Source organism: Desmodus rotundus, chromosome 4 (genome assembly GCF_022682495.2).
Source record: "Desmodus rotundus isolate HL8 chromosome 4, HLdesRot8A.1, whole genome shotgun sequence".
In the NCBI taxonomy this organism is placed as follows: domain Eukaryota; kingdom Metazoa; phylum Chordata; class Mammalia; order Chiroptera; family Phyllostomidae; genus Desmodus; species Desmodus rotundus.
In genome coordinates, this window is record NC_071390.1 from 22415769 (window position 1) to 22441236 (window position 25468).

At 44.2% G+C, this 25468-nt stretch overlaps 1 protein-coding gene across 6 annotated transcripts in view; it reads left to right on the forward strand.

Annotated features, from left to right (window-relative positions):
* PKD2L1 (polycystin 2 like 1, transient receptor potential cation channel) overlaps positions 1 to 24587 on the forward strand; it is a 39275-nt gene extending 14688 nt beyond the window's left edge. For 5 of the 6 annotated variants that reach the window (XM_053923570.1, XM_053923571.1, XM_053923569.1 and 2 more), the window contains 13 exons: positions 14985 to 15112; positions 15561 to 15814; positions 16734 to 16958; positions 17129 to 17357; positions 18005 to 18175; positions 18349 to 18530; positions 18838 to 18958; positions 19821 to 19919; positions 20130 to 20251; positions 22053 to 22179; positions 22915 to 23033; positions 23269 to 23486; positions 23705 to 24587. In XM_053923570.1, coding sequence (XP_053779545.1) covers positions 14985 to 15112; positions 15561 to 15814; positions 16734 to 16958; positions 17129 to 17357; positions 18005 to 18175; positions 18349 to 18530; positions 18838 to 18958; positions 19821 to 19919; positions 20130 to 20251; positions 22053 to 22179; positions 22915 to 23033; positions 23269 to 23486; positions 23705 to 23880 — 2171 coding nt within the window. In that variant the 3' untranslated portion in view covers positions 23881 to 24587. The remainder of the gene's footprint in view (positions 1 to 14984; positions 15113 to 15560; positions 15815 to 16733; positions 16959 to 17128; positions 17358 to 18004; positions 18176 to 18348; positions 18531 to 18837; positions 18959 to 19820; positions 19920 to 20129; positions 20252 to 22052; positions 22180 to 22914; positions 23034 to 23268; positions 23487 to 23704) is intronic. The other variant, XM_053923573.1, reaches the window with a different exon arrangement.
* The last annotated feature ends 881 nt before the right edge of the window (positions 24588 to 25468 follow it).

Here is a 25468-nt window from a genome sequence, read left to right on the forward strand (position 1 = left end):
CTCCAGAAAACCTGTTAGTCACCACAGCTGTCACCGTCATCAGTATCATTAACAGCACAAACAGCAAACCTTTAGTGAATACGTTTTCAATGTGCCTAGCACTATACTACTTACATTATCTCATCAACTACTCCTGATGATTCCATTCAATTGGCTCTGTTGTCACTCGCATTTTACAAATCAGGAAAGGTTTAGATACGTCAAATAGCTTGCCAAAGGCCACACAGCAAATACATGGCAGAAGCAGGAATCCAACTCAGTGACTGTTGGCTTGACTCAAATTCTGAGGCTTTGATCTGCTAGAGTCTCCTACAGCCTCTCCGCATCAGGATATGTTTGTTACACGTTAGTTTTCAACAGCCATCGACGTCTTAGCAAGGATAACTCCCTGCCCTGCCCTGCCAGAAGCAGAATCTTCATAGAATTCTACTGGCTGATTACTTTTTTTTCTTTGTATTGCTGTATTTAAAAGCTAATATAAACATTAAAGAACATCTTGAAATACAATTCACCTATAATTCACCACAGCACCAAAGATATTTTATGTGTGTTTTTCCCATTACCACTCCTTATTCACATATTTACATATTTCATCTAGTTGTGTATCTTATTTTACACTTTCACTTACAATTATATCACTAACATTTTTCATGTTTGGAAGTAGTTTTTATATTTTCATTTTAATGATTACAGTCACACCACAATTAACTAAAATATTTCTCGTGTTATTTCAATATTTGCCTATTATTGGTAAATATCCTTAACCTTGCTACTTTCCCCCCCACTTCTGTTGAATTATTTCCTTGGGAACTTCTAGGGAGAGAATTATTAGGCCAGAAGATAGAAGTATCTTCTTGTGCTTTCCACACGTCTTCATTTTGCCTCTGAAGGGATTGTACAAAGGCATTATGCTGCTAGCACTGTAATGTCCTATCAGTTCTGTCACAACCTCACCGACACTGGGTATTCTTGTTTATAATTCTAATTGTTAAATAGGCATAAAATGGTACAATTTGCTTTAATTTATTTGTGCTGATCACTAGTAAGGATAGACACTTGCCTCATGTTTTAATTTATTATGCGTATTTATTCTTTTGTTAATTGCATAAAAGGATTTTTTTATTGTAGTTGTTCAGTTAGAGTTCCCCCCCCCCCCCACCATTGCTCTCCCCTGCCCCATCCAACCCCCACTCCCAAAGACAATCCTCATCCCATTGTCCTTGACCATGGGTCCTTAGTACATGTTCCTTGACTTGACCCTTCCCCTTCTTTCCCCCGTTTTCCCCCTCCCCCTCCCTCTGGTCACCGTCAATTTGTTCCTTATTTCCATGTCTCTTGTTCTTTTTTGCTCATTTGTTTTGTTGATTAGATTCCACTTATAGGTGAGATCATATGGTATTTGTCTTTCCCTTCCTGGCTTATTTCACTTAGCATAATATTCTCCAGTTCCATCCATGCTGTCGTGAAGGGTAGGAGTTCCTTCTTTCTTTCTGCTGTGAAAATTATGTTTTAAGAAGGGCAAGGGAGCAGTTGGGGGATGAAGATTGGAGCTTTAGACCCTAGGCGAAGGATCAACCACCAGGGTCATTTTCAGATTCTGGATTCCTGGGGCTGAAAAGAACACCTGTGCAAGGGATGGGCCCTTGAAAACTACAGTGGTCAGCTGTACTGCCCACAGTTCTTTTCCCTTATGCTTTATTCAGGAACTGGGTGGACCTAGACACCAGGGCTATTTGGAGTCTCATCTGGCTCAAATAGCTGACTTTTTTAATGCAGGTAAGGTGGGTGAACCATCAACCTTCTCATAATAACCACATCAGTTGTGCAACCCTTTAAACCTTACAAAGAGCTTTCACGCCTGTAATCTAATTTGATCCTGACAGCAGCCCTGTAAGGGATAGGTATTATTTTTATTTCTGTTCCACAAATTAGGAAGCTGTTATTATGGTCATTAAGAATACTTGAGAAACGATCAGTAATTCAGAATGGCCCCTGAAGGGCGGAGTTGCTCCTCTTCGGAGGCAGAGAAAGTGCTGGAAATGATCTTTCTGCCTCCACCCCTCCCCTCTTACCATCATGATATTTATGAAACAGCTTCCAGCCCTTTGTCTTCTTGGCTTGATGGCTGTAGCCTTTTGTTGATGGGGGAAACATTGAAGGTCTTTGTGTGGAAACAATAGCTGTTTGTTTTAGGAGACAGTATTGTTATCTCAAAGGTGCACCTGGAACTGGCCCTGTGTAGGAGAGGCGCTGAGCCAGGGCAAGGCTGGGTCTGGTCATCGTGGAGTTGGGGGAGGAAGGCAGAGACCCTTGGCCTTTGGTGACTTGTGTCTACATGCCAGTTTATATTAACTGGATGCTCTTTATCCATCTCTGGTTATCAGGAAATGCCTGCCTCTGATCACTCTGCTTTCTTTTGGTGGATTTTAAGGTTCTTTCCGTAGATGGGTGGAATCTTGCATTAACAGGAGAGGTTGAAGTAAGCTTAGAGATCGGGGAAAAAAATACCTTTCTTTTAAATTGAGATATAATTGACACATAATATTGCATCAGTTTTATGAACAATATGACTTAATATAAGTGTGTATTGCAAAATGATTACCATAATAAGTTAACATCTATCAAGCATGCATAATTACAATTTCTTTTTTGTCATGAGAACTTTTAAGATTTACTCTCTTAGCCGTGGCTGCTGTGGCTCTGTGGACTGAGAGCTGGCCTACAGACTGAAAGGTTGCCGGTTCGATTCCTGGTCAGGGCACATGCCTGGGCTGCAGGCTGGTCCCCAGATGGGGGCCTGCAAGAGGTTGATCAATGTTTCTCTCACACATTCATGTTTCTTTCCTTCGCTTTCTCCCTCCTTTCCCCTCTCTCTGAAAAAGAAATAAAATCTTAAAAAAAAAATTTACTCTCTTAGCAACTTTCAAATGTACAAGGCAGTACTGTTAACAGTAGTCACCATTCTGTACATTACATCCCCGGGCTTACTCATCTCATAGCTGGAAGTTTGTACCTTTTGGCCATCTTCACTGTTTCACCCACCCCCTCCCCCTCAGCCTCTGACAACCATCAGTCTGTTCTCTGTATCTAGGAGTTTTGTGTTTTTTTAGACTCCACATGTAAGTGAAATCATACAGTACCTGTCTTCTCTGACTTATTTCGCTCAGCATAATGCCCCCAAGGTCCATCCATGTTGTTGAAAATGGCAAGATTTCCTTTTCTGATGGCTGGATAATATTCCATTGCATTTATATACAGCATATTTTCTTTATCATTTGAGGATGGTACATCGGTTGTTTCCTTGTCTTAGTCATTGTAAAAAATGCTGCAGTGAAAATAGGGGTACAGATATCTTTTCAAGACAGTGATTTTATTTTCTTTGAATATTTTCTTTGAATTCCACCCAGAAGTGGAATTGCTGGATCATATGGTAGTTCTCTTTTTAATTTTTGAGGAACCTCCATAGAGGTTGTCTTTCTCAACTGAGAACTTGACATGGGGGTAGAACAGAACTATATTGGAAGTTCAGGAAATAACAGGTGAACTCCTCTTTCTTATGAGGTATGGCTACATAATGATGGCAGAAAATAATTGGTCACACAGAACTATGACATTAGTGATGGCACAATGGTGATGGAGAGAGTGTGGAATCTGGAATAAGATGGCTTGGTTTATTTGATAGTACAACTGGTTATTAGCCATGTGCCTTTGGCAAGATAGGTCAAGATACTTAACTCTCTGGAGGGTTTTATTTCCTTATCTATCAAATGAGGAAAATCTCTGCCTTTGTGAGATTGGTGGAAAACAAATATGGTACTTAGTACAGTGCCTGGCATACAGTGGGCTTTCAATAAGTATCAGTTGTCATTCCACATCAAGGTATAAATTTTAAAAATATTAAAATGTAATATTAAATGTAATGTAACCCACTGGAAGACAAATCTGTTTGAAAGCATCTGGATAACATTTATCAAGGGTCAGAAAAACTAACCCTCTAGAAGTGGTTGCCAGAGATTAAGAATGGCCATGAGATGATGATTTCGTGCCTTTCCTAGCATCCTTAGTTACCCGTGGCCCATCCAGACACAGAGAGTTACAAAGTACCTTTAGTACCAGGGTGAAGTGATCTGAGCCAGCTCCACCTCAATAATAGGGATTTAATGGACGGTACCATAGGCACAATTACTTACAGTATATTCTATTTAATACTGATATATTTGATATATTTTCAAAAGGAAATATTAATGTGATTCCACTTGATCATCAGCTAATGCTACTATGTTTTTACTCCCAGTATGTGTCTGAAATAATGGGGTTGATGTTTGCTTCCTTAAATACCTGGGAGCTCGTGTATATTAGGTGGGTGGCCCTCACATCTACTTTCCCGTGGAAGATGAAGGAGGTTGCAGCGCACAATCTGTAAAGAAAATCTAAATGGAGATGTTGTCTGTGGTTGACTTATACTGTCGCATGTCACCTCAAAGGGCTTCTTTTTGCATTAGTGTAATGTGTGGAATACTATGAATTTTAGCTACTTTTACCATTTACTTTTTAAGAAAAATATGGTGGCAGTTTATTAAATTCCTGATGGATCTTCATGGTAGACATAGGTAAAAGTGATGAACATTACCTGATATGGTTGAAATAAAAGAGTGATCAGAAATATCTGAGAAAGTACAGACAAGTCATTTCTAAGAACATAAAATGCTTCTACATCTGTGTTTGTAAAATCACTAGCGTCCATTCTGGAACAAAGAAGATACAGCCATTAGGTATTTATATCAGAAAAACAGGAACGATTCTTGAATATTTGTAATGTATATTTTGACAAATAGTCACACAGGATTTTTCATGCTTTATTTAGACCATACGTGAACTTAATATTATTTTCATTAATAAAACTGAATGAATTTGAAAAAAAATAATAGGGATTAAGGCCACAACGACACCACTTGTCCTATATTTTCTGTAGCACAATTTCTTGGTGTCCCAGAATTCCCAGGGCCTGGATTGTTCAATGCTAAGTGACAGTCTGATGTTTAGTTTTCTCCCACGTGGGGCTGTCACTAGACTCTAGGATTACAGGGGTACATTTAAGTGCTCAGTCTTGGGATCAGAAAAAGAGTTTTACCAAGAACTACGCTTCGATCAAATCCCGAAGAACAGGCTGCATTAGCTGACGAAATTTTGATAGTCTAGATTCTTGTAGATGAGATCAGGCCAGGCTGGGGCACTGCCAGTGTCAGTGGCCAGGGAAGGACATGCAGCTCCTCCTATTTGTAAGGTGTGAGTCTGAGTGCTGACTCCACCTCTAGCCAGCTGGATGACTCAGAGCGAATCATGTGCACCCTGAACTTCATGATTATAGAAAACTGCTCCCAGGGAGGGCGGAACAATTAGGCCATGCTGGGCAGGCTACTGGGAAACATTGTATGCAAATGCCCTATGAACACTATGAAATGTGGTAAAAGGTAAGGGATTATGATAATACTGACAACAATCTCTTTATGAGATTGGGTGGTGGGAGTAGAAAGCTAGGGTTTTAAATGCAGGTGAATCCTCAGGACTGGGAAGAGTTTCTAGTCCCAGAAATAAGGCATAGGGCATGGTTCTCAAAGGTAAGTGCTAAGGGCCCCTGGAGCTCCTGATAATGTTTTAGGGTGTTTGTGAGGCTCTCCCTTACACAAGTGCATATTTTGACACGTCATTTCTTTTTTAAGATTTTATTTATTTATTTTTAGAGAGGAGAGGGAAGGAGAAAGAGAGGGAGAGAAATATCAATGTGTGGTTGCCTCTCGAGTGTCCCCCGACTAGGGACCTGACCCGCAGCCCAGGCCTGTGCCCTGACTGGGAGTCAAACCAGAGACACTTTGGTTCGCAGTCCGGCACTCAATCCACTGAGCCACACCAGCCAGGGCTCATTATTTCTTTATACACTTCAACCAAAACAACATATCGCAACAGATTGCTAAAGCAGATATGAAAATCTAGCTGTCTTCTGTTAAGCCAGACATTAAAAGACTTGTAAAAATATAAATAATGCCACTTTTCTCATTAACTTGTTTTGCTTTGTTTTAGAAAATACAGCTGTATTTCATAAAAATGCTATCTATGTTTACATGTATTGGGTTTGTTATCGTTAGTATTTTTAAGAGTTACATGAATAACAATAAAAAAAAAAAAAGAGTTACAAAGGGGTCCTGAGGACAAAATGTTTTGAGAACCACTGGCTTTGAGAATGAGTGTGATCTGGTCAAATCAGATTATTTCACAGCATGGAAGAAAAGGACAGATGAGATGATAAGAACTTATTACAAAAGGTTTAAACGAAGTACAAGATTCCGGAGTATTCTCAGATTTATTCATTCAAACGTTTATGAAGTCCCACTGTGTGTCAGGCCCTAAGCCAACTATTAGAGGCTCTGAAATACATAAGACACAAAACCTTCAGGGAGCAAAGGAGGCTGCCACGTTAAACCGGTGACATGCGGCGTTGACAAATGCTGTGATGGAGGGGTGCTCTGGGACCACGGCAAGATGCGGGGGACAGAATGGTCAGGGAGACAACCATTCAAGTGTAAGGAGGTCAAAAGTCATTGTCATTTGCTTGCTCGCTTTAACATTATTGGCTCTGAGCCTGAAGGAGGCGGGAGCTGGAGTCAGCAGGCATCAGGGCTTTGCCATCATCACAGTCTTAAAGGTCAAGTATGAGGGAAAAATACAAAAGAGAATATCCCCTTATTCCACTAGAAAACCGTTCTATCTCTTCCCCCCAAACCCTGGGAATATCTTTAATTACAATTTTAACTAATACATAGTCCTTGTTTTTTAAAAAAAAATCTAAATAATTTAGAGCATGTTAAAGGTCACTGCTATTAAGCACCGTTCATACTTCGGTGTGCATCATTTCAGCCATTTTTAGGCACATATAAACATATATATGAATTTTAGAGAGGAGCTGTCGGGCAGTTTACACAGGAAAGTTGTGCGAAGTCACGTGAATACTGTCTAAGACTTGAAGAGTTCCTTGATGGTAACAAAACCAGTGTAGGAGTCTCTCCCGAGATGTTAGTGGCCGATGGCATAAAGTCAGCGTAGGAGGACGTCTTGGTGCACTTCTTGGGAAATGACTCATCCGTCAAAATAGCTGCAAGGGACTGCCTGACAGCTGTTGCAAAGGCCAGAATCTGAAACAATGCTTCTTCCAGGATACTTGCCCCCGGCCTTCTGGATGACCTTTCTTACCTTCTCCGCCTCAGGCGCTTTGCTTTCTTCTCACCTACACCTGCCCTCTTCTTTCCCCTACAGTCCACTGTCTCACAGCCTTTCTGTCAAGAAGAGCAACAACGAAGAATTTCTTAACTGGGGACTTCTACAAAGAAAAAGAAAAGGGTTCTGTGTGACCACTACAAGGTTTTAGCCAGGAGCTCTGTGATTAGGTTCGACCTCGCTTGAGAGAGGAACGGTGTGTTACCAGTTTGTTGGCGTTGACTCTTTTATTTCCCTCTATGCCTACTTTAATTTTCTTAGAAAAGTGCCTTTTGCAAATGACCCATCTGATAACAGACTTAGTCATGTGAAATGCTTCAGTTGGGATAATGATTTACTTGCTATCATGGCGATATTCAGAATAACAGTGATAAAACTTTATTTCTCTTTCAACATAACAATCTGAGGTCTGGGTATAAGTCCTGAACTAACAAGGAGCTCCACGATCAGGCTCCTTCTGCTTTATTGTTTTGCTGCCTTCAACAAATGGCTTCTATCTCATGTTCCAGGTCCTGCTCTTATATCCATACACCAGCTCGCAGGAAGGAGGAAAGGAGAAGGGAAAGTACATTCCTTCCTTTTAAGGACATGAGCCAGAAGTTCTAAGTGGAAGCATATCACTTCACTCATATTTCATTGGCTAGAATTTACTCAAGGCACCACTATACCTAGCTGCAGGGGAGGCTAGGTAAGGTGATTTTTAGTTGGGCAGAAATGTAATCTCCAATAAAATTACATTGTTTTGTAAAAAGAGGAGGAAAGGTATTGAGGAATAACCAGCAGTCTGTGTCAGATAGAGGAATAAAAAACTTTGTCCATAGTTTGGATCGGGAGCAGCAAAACTTAATGGAACTCAGAGAAATCAAGTCGCTTATAACTTCCCTGATACAAAATCATCTGGGAAGCTGGTGAGACCTGATTCTTTTCCACCAGGAGTGGGTATTAAAGTGTGTAGCTAAGCTATTGCGAAACCATTATCAGAGGCTGTCAGAGAGATGTAGGAAGGGACTGTTTCAGGGCACTGTATTTTATTTAACTAGAAAGTAGAATTGTCCTGCAGAGATCCCTCTAGAACTTCCCTTCCTCCCCAAATTATTTATAGGACTAAAGCCAAACTGGATCATGTGTCAAGAAATAGGTAGAGATGTTTGAGAAAGGTTCTCAGCATACCAGGCAATAAAAGGGGCTCAGGAAGAGGCCGTTACATTTATAGACTTGGTAAAGCCCAAGGAACGTCCCCCTCCCTCTTCAACATTTGGAGGACTGGTGGAACGGGGGAAGTTCTATTCACAGAATGGCTGTCAGGGCTGGGGTTGGGGGTTAAAGAGACCCCCCGGTTTCTAATGAAGCATCCTCAATCCCTTTACTCAGACGTGTCAGGCTTAGGAAGGAGCAATTGGCTTCTGAATGGCAAAAAACTGGACGGCAGGGTTTCCGTCAGAGGAATGGCATAGACACGTGAAGGAATTACACACTTGCTGGCAGAAACACTCCACCTTTTCAAGGCTCTTTGTCAGTTCGTTGAGAGAAGAAACCTCACTCCTGCCTAAGGACAGGGCTGGTAGAAATGAACTGCTACGTTCCATTAAATAGTAATTAAGAAGAGGGACAGGCCTCAGTAGCATATGATGGCCTGCATCCCCTGGGAAAGGAGGCGCACAAAACAACTGCAATCTTCTTGTTATTGCTCTGATCTGGGAAGGCCCTCCGGCAGTTCAAAAGAGAGGAGGACAATATTCAATCATTACTTAACGTTGGAAAGGCCAACATCAAGTAACTATCCAAGCCCATGATGATGAGGATTAATAATAACTATTATAGTCGTACTTCTTTAATAACGATATATTTGTGCCCCACCTATGTACAAGGACCTGAGCCAATTTACTTAAAAAAGCACAAGTGCAGTAAAATATAGCCCATTAAACCAGAATAAAAAGACACAGTAAAAGAAGGTGGAAAAGATAGTGGAGGAAGATAAATTATACTAGAAAACTTAAGATAAACAAAAGTACCGCCAATGAGAACAAAAGCCTGAGGCTTCTGGCAGCCAAAACAAAGAAGAGAACGCAGGTCACACATGTCTCCTTCTTGAGAGAGAAAAAGCAGCCTCGCTCATAAGGAGATGCTAACTCCAGGAAGAACTGGCCTTCTTGGATTTTATGTGAGAGACATGAAGTATCATAATGGGTGAAAGCAAAGTCAAAAAATTGAAGCTATTTTTCTTTTGACTGTTTCTTATATCTGCCTCCCTTACAATCCATATTAATCCTCATTCTATAGGGGAAATTTTTAGGAGTAGGGATACAAAAGTTTATTAACACATATATACATACCTAGCTGCAATATGTAAATGTATATACATATATATTCTATAATATGTATTTCATTATATCCTAGAGATCTGCTTTATCCAGAAATAAAGCTTGGAGAGCCTTGAAGAATTAATGGTAGAGATGTTCCTACAATATTATATCATCATCATTTGGCTTGGTCACCAAGCTCCCTTTAATATAGGGTGATAATGTTAATTATAGGGTGGTAATTTAATATAGGGTGATAACTTTAATTAATGTAGACTTTGGCACACATACTAAAGTTATCCACTGCCCTCTAGAGATGTTCAGGCGGTAGCAGAAGCTTTTTTAGCTCCATTTTCCTTAGAAATAATGCAATCTTTTTGAAAATGCCATGACTTCCATATAACTAAGAGCCGTGTTACAATGAAGTAAAATTCAGTGAAAAGTGGCTTAAACAATAATGGATTTATTTTCTAGGTCAGCGATTTTCAACCGATGTGCCGTGACCACAAGAATTTTTAGAACATGCAATACTGGACTATTTAATCAAAAGCACCAACCTCTTTTCCCTTAGATTGTCAAATTAAAAAAGAAATGACAACAGCCAATACAACAATAGCCATCCACTGAGAATGAATCAAAATTATAGCCAAATTTTTGTCAGACCGGCCAAAAATTTATTTTTTGCAAAGGCATAGCATTTTAGTAATTTTATTGCCATGAGATGAAAAGGGTCGGAACTCCTGGCCAGGGTAACGGAAGCCCAAGGAGCGCAGTGCTCAGGGCTGATCAGTCCAGGGGCTTAGCGACATCACAAAAGACCGAGCTGTTTGTTATCAGGTTCTGCCAGCTGCACTATCACCTTCATCCTAAGGCTGATCCTCTGGGGCTTTCTTTTTTTCTTTTCTTTTTTCTATGTTGTTCAAGTACAGTTGTCTCCATTTTCGCCCCCTGACTCTCCCCTGCTCCACCCACCCCCACCTCCCACCCTCAATCCTACACCCTTTAGGCTTTGTCCATGGGTCTTTTATACATGTTCCTCGACAACCCTTCCCCTTCTTTCCCCGTTATCCCTGTGCCCCCTCTCCTCTGGTTTCATATCTGAGAGAAAAGATCCTAAAAGGTTCCAGAAATCTCTCTTCATGACTCCTTGGTCTGAAATGGGTTACATATATGCTCATCCCTGAGCTTGTAATGGTGTCAAGGGAGGGGCGTTTGTGGATTAGTTGAGCCAGGTTGGAGCCAGCTTCTAGCAACGTACCTGAGATGATCCACGGGGGTGTGACACCTTGAATAAAGCTGGGGGTTGGCCAAGAGAGGGTCTTAGGGGGGCAGTGACAAAGTGCAGTACAGCACCCAGCCCCTGGAAATGTCAGCCTGTAACTTGGAAACAAATAGGTAGAAAGATTTTTTAAATGATTTTATTACTTTTATATTATTACTGTAGAATTAATTGAACTCCATGGGAATGAAGAGAAATAAAATCTACTTATTATAATACTCCTTCATTAAAAAGTTCATTTTTTCCTTCAAGGTTTTACATTCTTAGTATTTGAAAAAATACTTAATTGTAATGATAGTGTTGAAACAAGTTTGCATTGTTTTTATTACCATTTCAGAGACTGTATCATAGTCCATTAAGTGGCTCAATGATATCGTCATTCACTTAACCATTGCCTCTCTGTAGGACATTTAGGCTATTTGCAATTTTTTGATGTTATAAATAATCCAGGTACCACTTTTGTGCATGTGATGTTTTTTCCTCCTTTGTGACTCATCTGTGTCTGAATATGATTCTCGATACAGATTTCTATACAAGTATCCATTTACATCCAGAATGAACAAATTGAAACTTCTTTAAGATGGTGACTTTCTGAATTTACCAAGTGCTGTTGCCATTCAGATATTAAATTCTTCAAGTAGAGTTTTCTTTTTTTTAAAGATTTTATTTATTTATTCTTAGAAGGGAAGGAAGGGAGAAAGAGAGGGAGAGAAACATCAATGTGTGGTTGCCTCTTGTGTGCCCCCTACTGGGGACCTGGCCCACAATCCAGGTATGTGCCCTGACTAGGAATTGAACTGATGACCCTTTGGTTCACAGGCTGGTGCTCAATCCACTGAGCCACACCAGCCAAGGCCCAAGTAGAGTTTTCTTACAAAAACATCTTGTAAACTTGCATGCTCCTGACCATTCAGACTGATTTTTTTGAAGGAGAGTCAGAGTCCCTACTCAGAGTGATACACTGATGTAATGGAGAGAGGTGGCTAAATTCAGTCTTTGGAGTAAGGAGGACCTGAGTTTGAAATCAACTTTACTTGCTGCTGTATGATCTTTGGACATGTTATTTAGTAACATTCTGGATCTCAGTTATCTGCACAAAATGCAAATAGCAGTTCCTACTTTATGAGAGCTTTTTCCCCCTCAGGATTATGGGAGGCAATGTATGCGAAGCCTGGTGAATCGTAAGTATTAATAAATACTAAAAAATTGTTGTTATTCAGTAACTGTCAATATGATGTGAGGCCAAGATTAAAAGGCATGCTTTGGTGTGTCTAGGAGAACTTAATTTCTGTCCAAGAGGAGAAAAAAAAGCAGATGCTCTGTGTTGGATGGTGACATCATCACCTGATCTCTGAGTTCCCCTCAGAGCAACCCATGCAGTCATTGTCCAGGGTCTGGGCATTTCCTGGAGCGGCCCTCCATACATACAAAAGGTAGAAGTATACAGACACACAGACATCTGATATGCTGACTCAGATTCTAACTTCTTCCAGCTCCCACCCATTCTCTGGTCTAGTCTCACATTTTGAAACACAAAGAGCAATTCCACTCCTTCACTGGATCTTGAAGGAAGGACCCAGGAAGGCCAGCCGCTGCCCATTTCAGGAACCCCCTCCATGCACTCTTTAGTCCTTTGCTGACACTCTCAGAAGTGAGGTGGATGTTTGTGAAGGGTCTGTTCCGTAATCAAAACCACGAGTGCTCAGGAAGTTCAGTTCTCTGAGGCCGGAAAATGGAATAATAATAGTAGCATCTTACACACAGGGTTGTTGTAGGATTAAATAAAATGGGTATGTCAAGCATGCAATAGGTCTTCTGTGTATCAGTGGGCATTTGGCCAGGTGAAACCATTTTGCTCATGACACATAGCCTTTATGTCTTGGCTAATAATCAGAGATGTTATGCCTCCATAAAGGGTTGACAGCAGGTTCAGAGCAATGTTAATTCTGAGCAGTAGCAGATTTGGGGAATTAGAGAAGAGAAAAAGCTATAGCAATGAGTACCACCTAGTGGCCACCCAGAAATGCAACAATGTAATCAGCTTACGTCATTTGGAAAGGTCAGATCACGACCATCACCTCTAACTGTGTAATAAAATGGGCTCTTAGCAGACAGAGATTTGTTTCCTGGCCCATTTTCCAGAACCAGACATGTTGAATCTGAGTCTTCCCAATACTTAGGGTAGGAAACCACAAATTTGGATTAAAGAGAAGTAAAGTCGTTTGTTGGACTTCATTGACTGGAATGAGGAAATTGGAGGAACAAGCTTTCTTCTTTGCTGATTTCCCCTTGGAGAAGTATGATGTGGCTTGTGTCTAACGCGAGGCCCCAGTGGCCCCTTTTCCTCCAAGTCATGCCCTTTCCAGATGGGGTGGTGGGAAAAAATATAGCCTAAGGTTTGAGAAGAAAAATTCTTCAAGGGAATTGCTCGTAAGAGGCCAAACAAACTGTGCTTAAACTTTTTCTGATGGGATTCCAGACTTACAGAGAAGTTGCAAGAGCAATACAAAGAATTCTTGTACACCTTCACCCAGATTTCCCAAATATGAATGTTTTACCATGCTTGCTTTTCCTTTTTCATTCTCTCTCTCGATCTACACACGCATACAACTGTTTGTGAGTAAATTGCAGACAAAATGCCCCTTTACTCCTATACTTTAATGTGTATTTTCTGAAAACAAGAACATCCTTTTATCAAAGTCAAAAAATTATCACTGATTCAGTACTATCATCTACTGGGAAGACATTGTTACAATTTCACCAATTATTCCACTAATAGTTTTTATAGCAAAAGAAAAAAAATATGGTCTAGGATATAATCCTAAGTGTACATATTGCATTTATTTTTCATGCTTTTTAATCTCTTTTAATCTACAACAACTCTCTAGTCTTTCTTCGGTTTTCACGACCTAGCGAAAATATTTAGTAACAAATCATAATACTAGCAAATTATAAACTACAGAAGAAACGAATCCATGAGTTTATACTGACATACATAAGTGAACATGTAAATGAGGAATAAGGGACCCCCCGCCCCCGTGAAGAGACTGCCAACTAATAAGTGCAGAGGGGATGATGAAATGAGCAAATACCAACTTGACTCCCGTAAGGCAAAAGTCATCAACAGATGCTAAAACTAGTAGGTTGAAGGTTGGTGAGTAACAGGACATTTACATAGTTTCAAAGTATCTTCCCACAACATATGTATTAATCACAAAGAGAACAAATGATAATTTTACACTGAAGAAAGCTGGAAGACCCTGCCTTAACAGGAATCAAAATTAATGTTAGATGTTAGTGCCTTTGATATTCCTCACCAAAATGCATAACCTGGACTGAAACACAAGGAAACATCAGACGAATCTAAATTGAGGGACAATCTATAAAATAAATGGCTTATAATCTTCAAATTCTCCCTTTGAACGAGAGAATTTATACCTTCCCTTGAGAGAGGCCTACTTTAGACTCTGGGTGTCTGTCTTAAGATGGTTGAGGGAGATCTAGTTCTTCAGGGCAAAGGTCAGGTCCTCTTTGATCTGGGGATGCTTTGAGTTCCTCTCTCAGGAGACAACTGTGCCCATCAGGATGCACCGGGACAGAGGTACCATGCTTACCTCCTACTCCTGTGACTGTAGCGTCACTGGCTCCAGGATCCAGGAGGCCACATCTCTGCTGTAAGGTCTGTGGTCAGGGCCTCGGGGTGCTCTAGAATTTGGAGGCACTTTCCAAGGGCATAAATATAAGACAAATAAAAGGAAGCACTACCTGATGCAGAAGGTGAACATTTCTTGGCTCCGGGGAGTGAGAACTAGGAAGTTAAGCTGGTTCAGGAAGACAAAAGTGAATTTTCAGAATGACAATGTCAAGAGACAATTACTGAGTGGAGTTCAATCTTTCTGAGGTGAGTTGGGAGGAAAGGAGGAGACCTTGTAGCCACAACTCTTCCTTAATGTAGTCCCTGGTTTCCCCAATGCCACTGTCAGCCTCCCCAGTCAACTCTAGGGGGTAGGTCCTCTGGGCTCCCATCTAGATAGCATCTCTAGCCCCAGGGCAATGGGATTTCCTGAGGCTTTTTCCCCCTGGAGAATGGAGATGGGAACAATGAGCAAGACACAGCCTCTTGGGTTGGTTTCTAGTGACCTACGGAATGACAAGCTCCAGTGCCTATTACTACACCAAAGTGATGTCTGAGCTCTTCTTACATACCTCATCAGATACCAGAGTCTCCTTCCGGGCCATCAGCAGCATGGCGGACTTCTGGAACGTGAGTATGAGGTCACCGCTACCCCTCCCCTGTCCTTCTCAATGGCCTGAATAATGAGACCACAGGCCAGGGTTCAGGGATGTTGGGCAGTGGATCAGGCCATATCCAGAGACCAGGTCATTCCAGGATCAGGCTGAGTTAAAGGGTCAGGAAAGAATTAATGGGTCACACCAGAGTTGAGGTGGAGGTAGGTGATAGGCCAGGATGATGACTGGAGTGTCAAGCCAGCAGTTAGACCAGTATTGGAAGTCAGGGGTAAGGTGGAACTAAATCCATTTTAAATAAAGAGTAGGTCAAGATCTGGTCAAGGTTCATGAGCCAGCTGAGGAGTCCAACAGAAACAACCTGGAGACAAGCTGGGGAGGGTGGCCAGGGAGGAAAGGAAAAGGTCATTCTAGGGATAGGGGTCGATGAGGCCGGGTCAGGCCCAGTCCTGCTTGTGGTCTAGTTTGCCCAGGGCCCACTATTGGACAGTCTGTATTGGACCAAATGGTACAACAATCAGAGCCTGGGCCACGGCTCCCATTCCTTCATCTACTATGAGAACATGCTGCTGGGGGTTCCACGGCTGCGGCAGCTGAGGGTCCGCAATGACTCCTGTGTGGTGCACGAGGACTTCCGTGAGGACATTCTGAGCTGCTATGACATCTACTCTCCAGACAAGGAGGAGCAGCTCCCCTTTGGGCCCCTCAATGGCACAGCGTGAGTGAATCCCCCGGGGAAGTTACGGAGTTTGCCCCTCTGGCCTGACACCATCCCAAGGTTTGGAAACCACTTCCACAGAGCCTTAGGGAGAAGTGGAGGATAGTCTTAGGAGTGCTCAGGGGCAGTGGGGTGATGGTCTGGGTCATTCAGGAACAGAGAAGGTACATTAGCAGACAGAGCCATGGCCTCGGGACTCCTTTTCACACACAGGCCACAGGCCTGTCTGGCCTGCGCTGGTGGTCCTGCCGGAGAAAGCATTTTCCAGCAGTCCCTTGGGGCAGGGAGAACTGATAAAGCATCGACACTGCCATGATTCATGGTTGGAAGTCTAACCCTTGGGACTGATAGGGAGAGAAGCAAGGGATGGAGTGTGAATGACATTAGGGAAGAAAGGGGAAAGGGATGGCTAGGATAGGAAAGAAGGGGAAGAAAAAAGGGCCCAGGGCAGAAAGTTTGTGATCAGAACAGTGATGGGGCAGCGCAGCCCGGTGCACAGCCTCCAGAGCAGAAAGGGTCTTTTCTGGGTTGTATGGACCAGGTGCTTCCCTTATGGGGGCTACTCTGGCTGGGGTCAAAAGTGGGGCTTGGCCTTGCCATCCATAGTCTTGGCTGACATCATGAAATACGAGGAGATTTACATTTGAGTTTCAGTTTGGCCACTAACAAGCTGGAGAATCTCAGATATCTCTGAGTCTTGGTTTCCTCACTTGCAAAATGTGGATAATGTTTATCCTTAGTTCTCAAACAATTATTAGCATCAAACAAAATAATATGTATGAAATATACATATATGTGATATGTATATATAATACATGTGAAACTGTAAAGCCCAGATAATCATGAAGTATTGCTATTGCCTTGGGAGATCAGCTTTAGGTTGTTCAGACCTCTGCTAAGAAGGCTTCTTCCTTGGCAGGTGGACATACCACTCACAGGATGAGCTGGGGGGCTCCTCTCACTGGGGCCAGCTCACAAGCTACAGTGGAGGTGGCTACTACCTGGACCTTCCGGGATCCCGACAGGGCAGTGCAGAGGCACTCCAGGAACTTCAGGAGGCCCTGTGGCTAGACAGGGGCACTCGGGTGGTTTTCATCGACTTCTCAGTCTACAATGCCAACATCAATCTTTTCTGTGTTCTGAGGTGGGTCCCCTTTCCCTATTGCATCCCTCCATCCGTGGTTCTTGGTTCCCTTCTCCTCTGAGTGAGACCCTTTCCTAAACATCTACCCTGTGGTGGGGATGGGGAGAGGTAGGAACAGGAGGAAGTGTCCCAGCCCAGGCCCCAGCAAACATCTGCCCCTCCTCCCACAGACTGGTGGTGGAGTTTCCAGCTACAGGAGGTGCCATCCCATCCTGGCAAATCCGCACGGTTAAGCTGATTCGCTATGTCAGCAACTGGGACTTCTTTATTGTTGGCTGTGAGATCATCTTCTGCATCTTCATCTTCTACTATGTGGTGGAGGAGATCCTGGAGCTCCACATCCACCGACTTCGCTACCTCAGCAGCATCTGGAACATTCTGGACCTGGTGGTCATCTTGGTGAGGAACCGATATCTTGGACTTGGCACATATTTGGAGGAGGTGGGGGAATGCACCCTGATAGGTGCTCCAAGCGATTCCTTTTGGAATCCCAAGTCCACCTTATGACATCTGGTCAAATCCCTGTGTAACAGCTCTTTAAGCAAGAGGCTGATATTTCCCTGGCTCAGCACTGGGAAAGCCTTGTCTCCCAGATCCCTTCTCCCTCTAGTCTGTGACCCAGGCTCTGCCCCTTTCTCTATGTACTTGATACTCTGTTCCTCCTCTGTATCTATCCCTTTGAAGTCCCTGCCTTTTCTCTTGTATTAAAATATCCTGCCTCTTTATCTTTGTCTCCTTCCCATTAAAAGGACACATTAATTTCTTGACCAAGGCTGGGAAGTGGTGGGGGAAATAAAATTACTTGGCTCTCTTTCTCTATGGCCCTTTACGTCCCAGGTATTTACCGCTGGGCCCAGAGCCTTCTCTTGGGCTTTAAGACACTCCCCAATAATCCCATCCAGTTCCATCTGAACCTAGATAGTCAACAACTCAGCAGCTAAGGACGTTTTGTTTCCCACCTGTCTTACCTCCCCCTGTGACTTCACTGTTGAACTTCCCTTGGGATCCCGTTGACTTCTCTGGCCCCTCAACCCCTGTGATGACAGCTGTCCATTTTGGCTGTGGGCTTCCACATATTCCGGACCCTGGAGGTGAATCGGCTGATGGGGAAGCTCCTGCAGCAGCCAAACACATATGCCGACTTCGAGTTCCTCGCCTTCTGGCAGACACAGTACAACAACATGAATGCCGTCAACCTGTTCTTTGCCTGGATCAAGGTACTCTGGGATTCCTCACTCCCAGCTTCACCTCGGGGCTCTCATTCTCCCTTCCTCAAAACTTGTCTCATTTCCCTTGTCTGGTTTGTCTGGGGCCTCCATAGCCTGGAGTGGACTATTTAAAGCTTTTCTGTTTTCTTCCTTAATTGCCTGATTCGACATGGTCCTGCCAGATATTCAAGTACATCAGCTTCAACAAAACCATGACTCAGCTCTCCTCCACGCTGGCCCGCTGTGCCAAGGACATCCTGGGCTTCGCTGTCATGTTCTTCATCGTTTTTTTCGCCTATGCCCAGCTTGGCTACCTGCTTTTTGGGACCCAAGTGGAAAACTTTAGCACTTTCATCAAGTGCATGTGTGTGTCCTGTCCCCTTCACTCCTCCCTGGCCCCCTACCCTCCAGCTCCATGGGTGTAGGTATCCTCGGGGTACATTTGTATGGGCACATCTGTGCTTAAAGCATCTGCATGAGAGTCTTCGGAGGCCCTGATGTGTGTGCTCAAGTATCTGTGCATCTTGCTCTGTCTCTATCAGATGGGCTGGAGGTGCAGTGAGGGGTCTTCTGAGTCCATAAAAAAGTAGTTAAGAAAGTGGGATGATGGTGTGGGTTGGGGTCAGGGTTAGGGTTAGGCTCTGGGTGAAGCCCAGTCCCCGGTCTCTCAGTTTCACTCAGTTCCGGATCATCCTCGGGGACTTCGACTACAACGCTATCGACGATGCCAACCGCATCCTGGGACCTGCCTACTTTGTCACCTACGTCTTTTTCGTCTTCTTCGTGCTCCTGGTAAGGGTCCTTCTGAGAGGTGGGGATTTGGAACCTGAGGGGAGAGATGTAGAGGACCTTCAGAGTGGATTTTTTACATCCCCACCCTGTTCTTCATTCAGGATTACAATGGGTTTCTCAAATCAAGGATGGGGAGTGCATGGAGGGAGGGGTGGGTCTTCTGAGAGCCAGCTAATGTGGTCGGTCAGTGTGGTCAGCACAGTCAAGTATTTTGCACAGTGTAAGGGAATCTGCAGGCTCCCTCACTAACATCAAACCCCTCTCCTCCAAGGGTGGAAAGGGAGAGAAAAATGCCTCATGAAAAAAGTGGCTGTCCCTGGAAGCTTCTAAGTCTGTTCTCCAAACTTCCCCTTCCTCTGGGGATCGATGGCCATTTTTACCACCACTGCCTTGTATTTATTCTCTCTTCCTGACAACCATGAGAGAACAGGGTTTCATTTTTGTTAACAAAGTAGCAGGTTTCTTTATTTGATTAATGAATGGGGATATAGATACAGATTAGGGATAGATGATTAAGAGAGAGCACAATTATATTAACACATTGAAAAAGTTTCTGGCTTCAGTGCTTGGTGGGCCCTTATATGAAGGGGGTCTGCAGCATATGTTGGGGTATTTTTCTGATCAGGTTACTACAGCAAATAAGTGAGGACCAGGTTGATGAGTAAGCATGGTCCATCACTGACAGAACTGTGCTGAAAGGTGGGGGCTCAAGGGACCCTGAGGTGTAGGGGTTAGTGGGCTGCAGAGCTGGGCTTGAAAGCTTTGACCCCTTTAGAACATGTGTCTAGAACATTAATAGAATCAGTGGGTTCAGTGCTGTGGATCTGGGGGTGAGAACCCACATCCCCGCTTTATCCTCTAGAACATGTTCCTTGCCATCATCAATGACACATATTCAGAGGTCAAAGAGGAGTTGGCTGGACAGAAGGATGGCCTACAGATTTCTGACCTCCTAAAACAGGTAACTACTCAATCTCCTTAAGCTGCATATGTACATCAGGGCCCAGGTTCAAGGCTCTGTGTCCTGGTCTGTTCTTGACTAGCACAGGGGCCTGTGTCCCTGTGTGCCTTCAATTTATCCCTGGAAGCCTGGCATCCTGTGGGTGGAGGTGGGGGCAAGGGATGATGAGGACACTCTGGGAACTTGTGCCTGTTTCCTTTCCCCTTCCAGGGCTACAACAAGACCCTACTGAGGCTGCATCTCAGGAAGGAACAGGTTTCGGATGTGCAGAAGGTCCTGCAGGGTGGGGAGCAGGAGATCCAGTTTGAGGATTTTACCAACACCTTAAGGGAGTGAGCAGAGATCCAAATTTCTCTGACTTTAGTCTATAAGTCCTTGATCTTCAACCATACATACATCCTTTGCTTCTAAGCCTCTGATCTTAGCCTATGGACCTCTGACCTTGGCTAATAGGCCTTTGACCTTCACCTATAGGTCTCTGATCCTGTCTTTCAGAATCATGCCTGTGGTTTAAACGTCTCTGACCACTGTGTGTGTGTGTGTGGGGGGGTGCTGCGCCTGCAGAGTCCCCCCTTTGCTCCCCCACAGGTGAGAATAAGTCTACCAAGACATGATCTGCTTGGGGAGGAAAGGTAGCCAAACTCTTAAAGGAGAAGGGCCTTGAGCCTGTTCCTCAATGGACTTTTATTGGGTTTAATTTGCATAGGAATACAGGGCATATACATAAAGTTTATTAGTCATTGTCAAGCAGTAATGATCAAACAATAGATAACATTCAAAGAACTATGAGGGTTTATTCTGAATCAGGGTCAGACAGCTAAAGGGCCATAAAACTTTGGGAAACAAACTCATTTTATGCTTGGACTCTTATCATTTAAATTGAGGGCATTCTTAGCAAAGCAGGTTTCACAGGATTTTATGCATTCTCTCTTAAGCCTGATTGCCCCCAGGGACCACCCATTCCAGCACAGGGCCACATCCACCTCCAGCATTGTTTCAGGCTTAAGTAAGGCAGTCAAGAGATTGGGAGACTTTTTAAAGATAGAATGAGGACTCAGGCCCTTGGAAAGCCACGGGGTGATGGTCCATTACCGCTTTTCTATAGTCCCCTAAGTCCTTCCCTGATGGCCCCTTCACGATTGTGCCTGTCTTAGGTTGTCCCTCCCTTGAGGAGTCTTACCCGTCATTGGCTAACCAGTCATCCACCCAGGGCCAAACAGGGTGAAGTAAAGGGGGCAGAGGTTGTGCCCCTGCCAGGAGGATAAGCTTTGTCTCCTTAGTGGCTTATGGTCCCAAGGTCTTTTTACTCAGCCTTAGCCATGGGGGGTTACAGCTTCTGAAACCAGGCAGGACGGTACCCAACAGACCATGTTTTATAATGTTCTGGACCTTGTTTCTCCTAGGACTAATGTAATACAATTCCCTGATCTTTGTGTAAGCCCTCACTCCCACAAAATTCTGATCTTCTTCTTTGCTCCCCCCAAAGGCTGGTCTATTTCCTTGGCCATTCTCTTCCAGCTTCCCAATTAAACATATTAACAAACACTGAAGAAATATATTGTAAATACCAGCTGCATGCCAAACACCGAGTAATAAGTAGTTGATCATTGCTGAGGTATCCAATGAAAGATGGGACATAGCAGGAGATCTGGTCATAGAAATAAGCATGGGCCATGGTGGGAATAGCCTCAAACACTATTACTCTATCCAAAGAACAGGGTACCCAGGAAGCATTTTAAGCAGAGAAGGGATATTGTATATTTAGACCTGCACTTTAGAAAGATTAATTACTCTAGTTGCATTATTGAAAATGGATTTCAGGGAGGGAGTAAAAGGCAAGCAGAGGGGCTGGGGGCAGGTTATTTAGAGGCAAAGAGATTTTGCACTAACCCCTGCAGGAGATCACATGGGCCGAACCTAGTAGCAGGAAACAGAGATGAAAGAAATAGATTCAAGTGGTTTCTTGGGGGTAAAATTGCTAGATCCTAGAGATCCTGGCTCTTCTATGTGGTCTCCTTCTTCCCCAGAGAATGAGACTCTTGCCAGAGTCTGGCTAAAAGAGTAGGGAGTCCATAATCAAGACATCACAGACACAGCATTTCAGAAGGTATTTCATCATCCTGTTCTCCTCAGACTGGGGCATGCAGAGCATGAGATCACTGAGCTCACAGCCGCCTTCACCAGATTTGACCAAGATGGGAATCGTGTCCTAGAGAAGAAGGCGCAGGAACAAATGCGACAGGACCTGGAAGAGCAGAGGGTGAGCCCAGCTGGTTGGTGGAGAGGTAGTATAAGGAAATTGCTCACCCTGCCCCCCATCAACGTGCCCAGAACATGAACCCAAACTGGAAACCCTCTAACAGATGGGCAGGAAAGAGCTCTCTAGAATAGTGGTTCTCATATTGCTGCACATTAGAATACCTGGGAGCTTTTACAAATCCTCATACTCAGGGCACACCCTCTAGACCAGAATGTCTAGGGTGGGGGGATTTGGGGACCAGAAATCAGTACTTTTTAAAACTCCCCAGGTGATTCCAATGTACAGCTAAGATAGAGAACCATTGCTCTAAAACAGTCTTTAGGGGAGAAAGGACCAATTGCTCAAGAATCCGTGACAACTCCTTCTCCTTTGGATTTTCAAACTCTGATCCTTAGCTGCCCCTGCTATGCCTGCTTCATCCCTATGTAGTGTAGACCAAAAAGTCAAGGGCAGGAGAGACAGTGCAAGGAATTCTGGTATTGTCTGTCCTATCCCAAGCTGAGTTGGCCTCTAGTGAACACCTCGTTCATCAAGGCCTCAAGAAGGCCTTCCGTTTTGTTTCTCCGGGAGGTGATTACCTCTCTGCGGTTGGGCCAGCTTTGTGTTTAGCACCACTGCTCTCATCCCAGAGTTTGAGAGCAAGAACTAGTGTCCAAGGCCTGTTCCCGAGAACCTATTAGATCCACAGCTGATGGCTTCCCAGAGTCATCTTCTCCTCTCCGACTTCCTGATCAGGTGGCCCTCAATGCTGAGATTGAGAACCTGGGCCAATCCATTATGAAAAATCCACCAGGCAAGTCGGATCCAGAGGCTACTGGAGCAGATGGCTGGGTTTCAGGAGAAGAATTCTACACGTAAGTGCAGCCAGGGGCCCAGGGCTATGTTTAAATATCCTTCCTCGAGCTTCTTTTCATAATTTTTGAATCCCTTGTCCTAGCCCTGGAAGGACTTCTATCCCCCTTCAATTCTCCCTAAAGGCTAGATCTTACCTTCCTTGCTCCCATCCAGATACACACCATTCTGTCCCCCTCCCCTTGTAGACACTTGGTCCCCCAAACACATTCTCGGTCTCTCTCCAATCCTGCACAGGCTCACACGGCGAGTTCTGCAGCTGGAGACTGTCCTGGAAGGAGTCATGGCCCAGGTTGATGCTGTGGGCTCAAAGCTAAAAATGCTGGAGAGGAAGGGACAGCTGGCTCCCTCCCCAGGCAGGGTGAGTGGCTCTTCACCTGGGTCCTCTTGGCTCCCAAAAGCTGAACTCTACCATCTGCTCCACTCAGTGGGAGGAGACAAAACATTTCTGAGAGGTACGTTTTCAGGCTATTGGGGCCACACATTCTTCACAATAGTCAGTGTATAAAGGAAGGTGGGGTAAGGGGAATGCCTAAAGGTGGTTGCTTTGGCCTGAGGACTGTCTTGGCCTCTAAGAGATGGTCTGGGCTTGGGCAATCAGATCCAGACAAGAGGGAATTGGGACACAAAGCCCTCTTTCTAATAACTTGTCTGTCCCTTTTTCTTCCAACAGGGGGACCAGGCATTGGGGAGCACCTGCTGCCAACTCCAGCTGTGACTCCAGCCCCCTGCGGAGTCCAGGGTGGGCAGAACAGTGGTTGGGGATGGGTCCTAAAGCATGAGACAGCAGGATCCTCTCTCACTGCCTCCCCAGAGGCTCCCTCTGCACGTACCCTCCACAGCTTCTAGGGCAACAGTTCCCACCACTGCTGTTGCCGAGTACTACTCTGTGTTTGGCCTTTTGAGCCAATGTTTTTGTGTGTAACTGGGCATCATGCTTAGGCTTGTGGTTCAGTGTTTCTGTGTGTAGCTTTGTGGCTCTGCATAGCTCTGTGAAATAATATCTCCCACTGGTCCTCTCACTCCGTGTGCTTCCAATCTCTGCTGTAGCGATTAAAGAAACAAAAGGCCAATAACAAACAGAATAAAGGAAGGGAGGGTAATGACTTCCTCCACCATCTGGAGAGCCATGATTTGTGAAAGGAAAGTAGAAGCAAAGAGTAGCAAAATCTAGGTGTCTTCCTATTTGCCAGTGAATGTTATCCTTTGTACATCTAGAGGTCAGCTGCTAGAACCTGTTGGGTTGGGTTCTTGTCTTCTCCATAGAGTTTTCCTGTAGAAGAGAAGGGGAAGCCACATAGGAGAGACTGTCTCATGTAGGGAGATTGTAATATTGCAGAGGAATTGCAGTGATGACCTCCCAAACCTGAAGGCTCAGTGGAGAAGCCTGCTCCCAACATTCTGCAGAACACTGGGAACTGACGAGGCTGTCAACCAAATTGAAGATGGAGCCTGAGGATGATCAGGCAAAGAAATGACCTCAGGATTCATAGATCTTTGAACTAATGTGTGTTGGGCTCTGACTCTATTCTTCTGGTGACTACCAATAAAAAATCCTTAGGAAAATCAGGACTTTGCACTTTCTTCTGGGATTGTAAGGGGAAGAAGAGAGGTGGAATTGTGAGCCATCCTTGTACTTGGGCTAGGGAGAGCTCATCCCTGCTGGGAGGTCTGGAATGGAGGCAGTGACAATGTGAAGAGCTGGCCTGCCCTAGGAGTCCTGAAATAAGAACTTCTGGCTCACAGGAATGGTTTAAACTGGTGGGCACTGCAATTGTACCATTAGAGACTAGAGACACTGGCCTAAGGAAATCTGGTTCTCAGGATGAAGAGAGTAAGGTCAACCCCTTACTTTGAGGTGGGGGACAGCTGGTGGGTGGGTGGGTGGGTGGGTGAGAGGGTACAGGTGGAGGATAACCAGGGAGGGATAAGGTCAAACACTTCACCAGATTTTGGGTGCACAGGTCTACATTCCAAGACCTGCTATGTATATTCCCTTCCCCTTCTTCTGTGATCTTTATCCCCTCCTCACTGTGCACCTTCCATTACTCCCCAGTCACTTGTTCTCTCCTGTTCCCTTCACCACCCCCTGTTCTTCCTCCCATCAAGTACACTCTATACACCCAGGCGACTTGTGAAATAGTTAAATGCAGTTAAGATAACCACAGTGTATCCTCAGCCCTGAAAAAGTACGATCTAAGCATTCTCATAGAAAGGCTGTATCAACAGAAGAGAAGTAGGTGCCAGCCTACAGCTTAAGAAACAGGGGCCAAAGTGTGGGTGTTAGTCTAGGACACTGAAAGGGTGAGTTTTTGACTCAGAGAATCAATGACTGAAGGTTTCCCTAAGTTTGAATGAGACTACTTTCAAAAGCGTGGATTCCCTGAGCAGACTTTGGCGACTAAGCTTGGGTGCAGAGTCTCTGGGGTAAACTGTC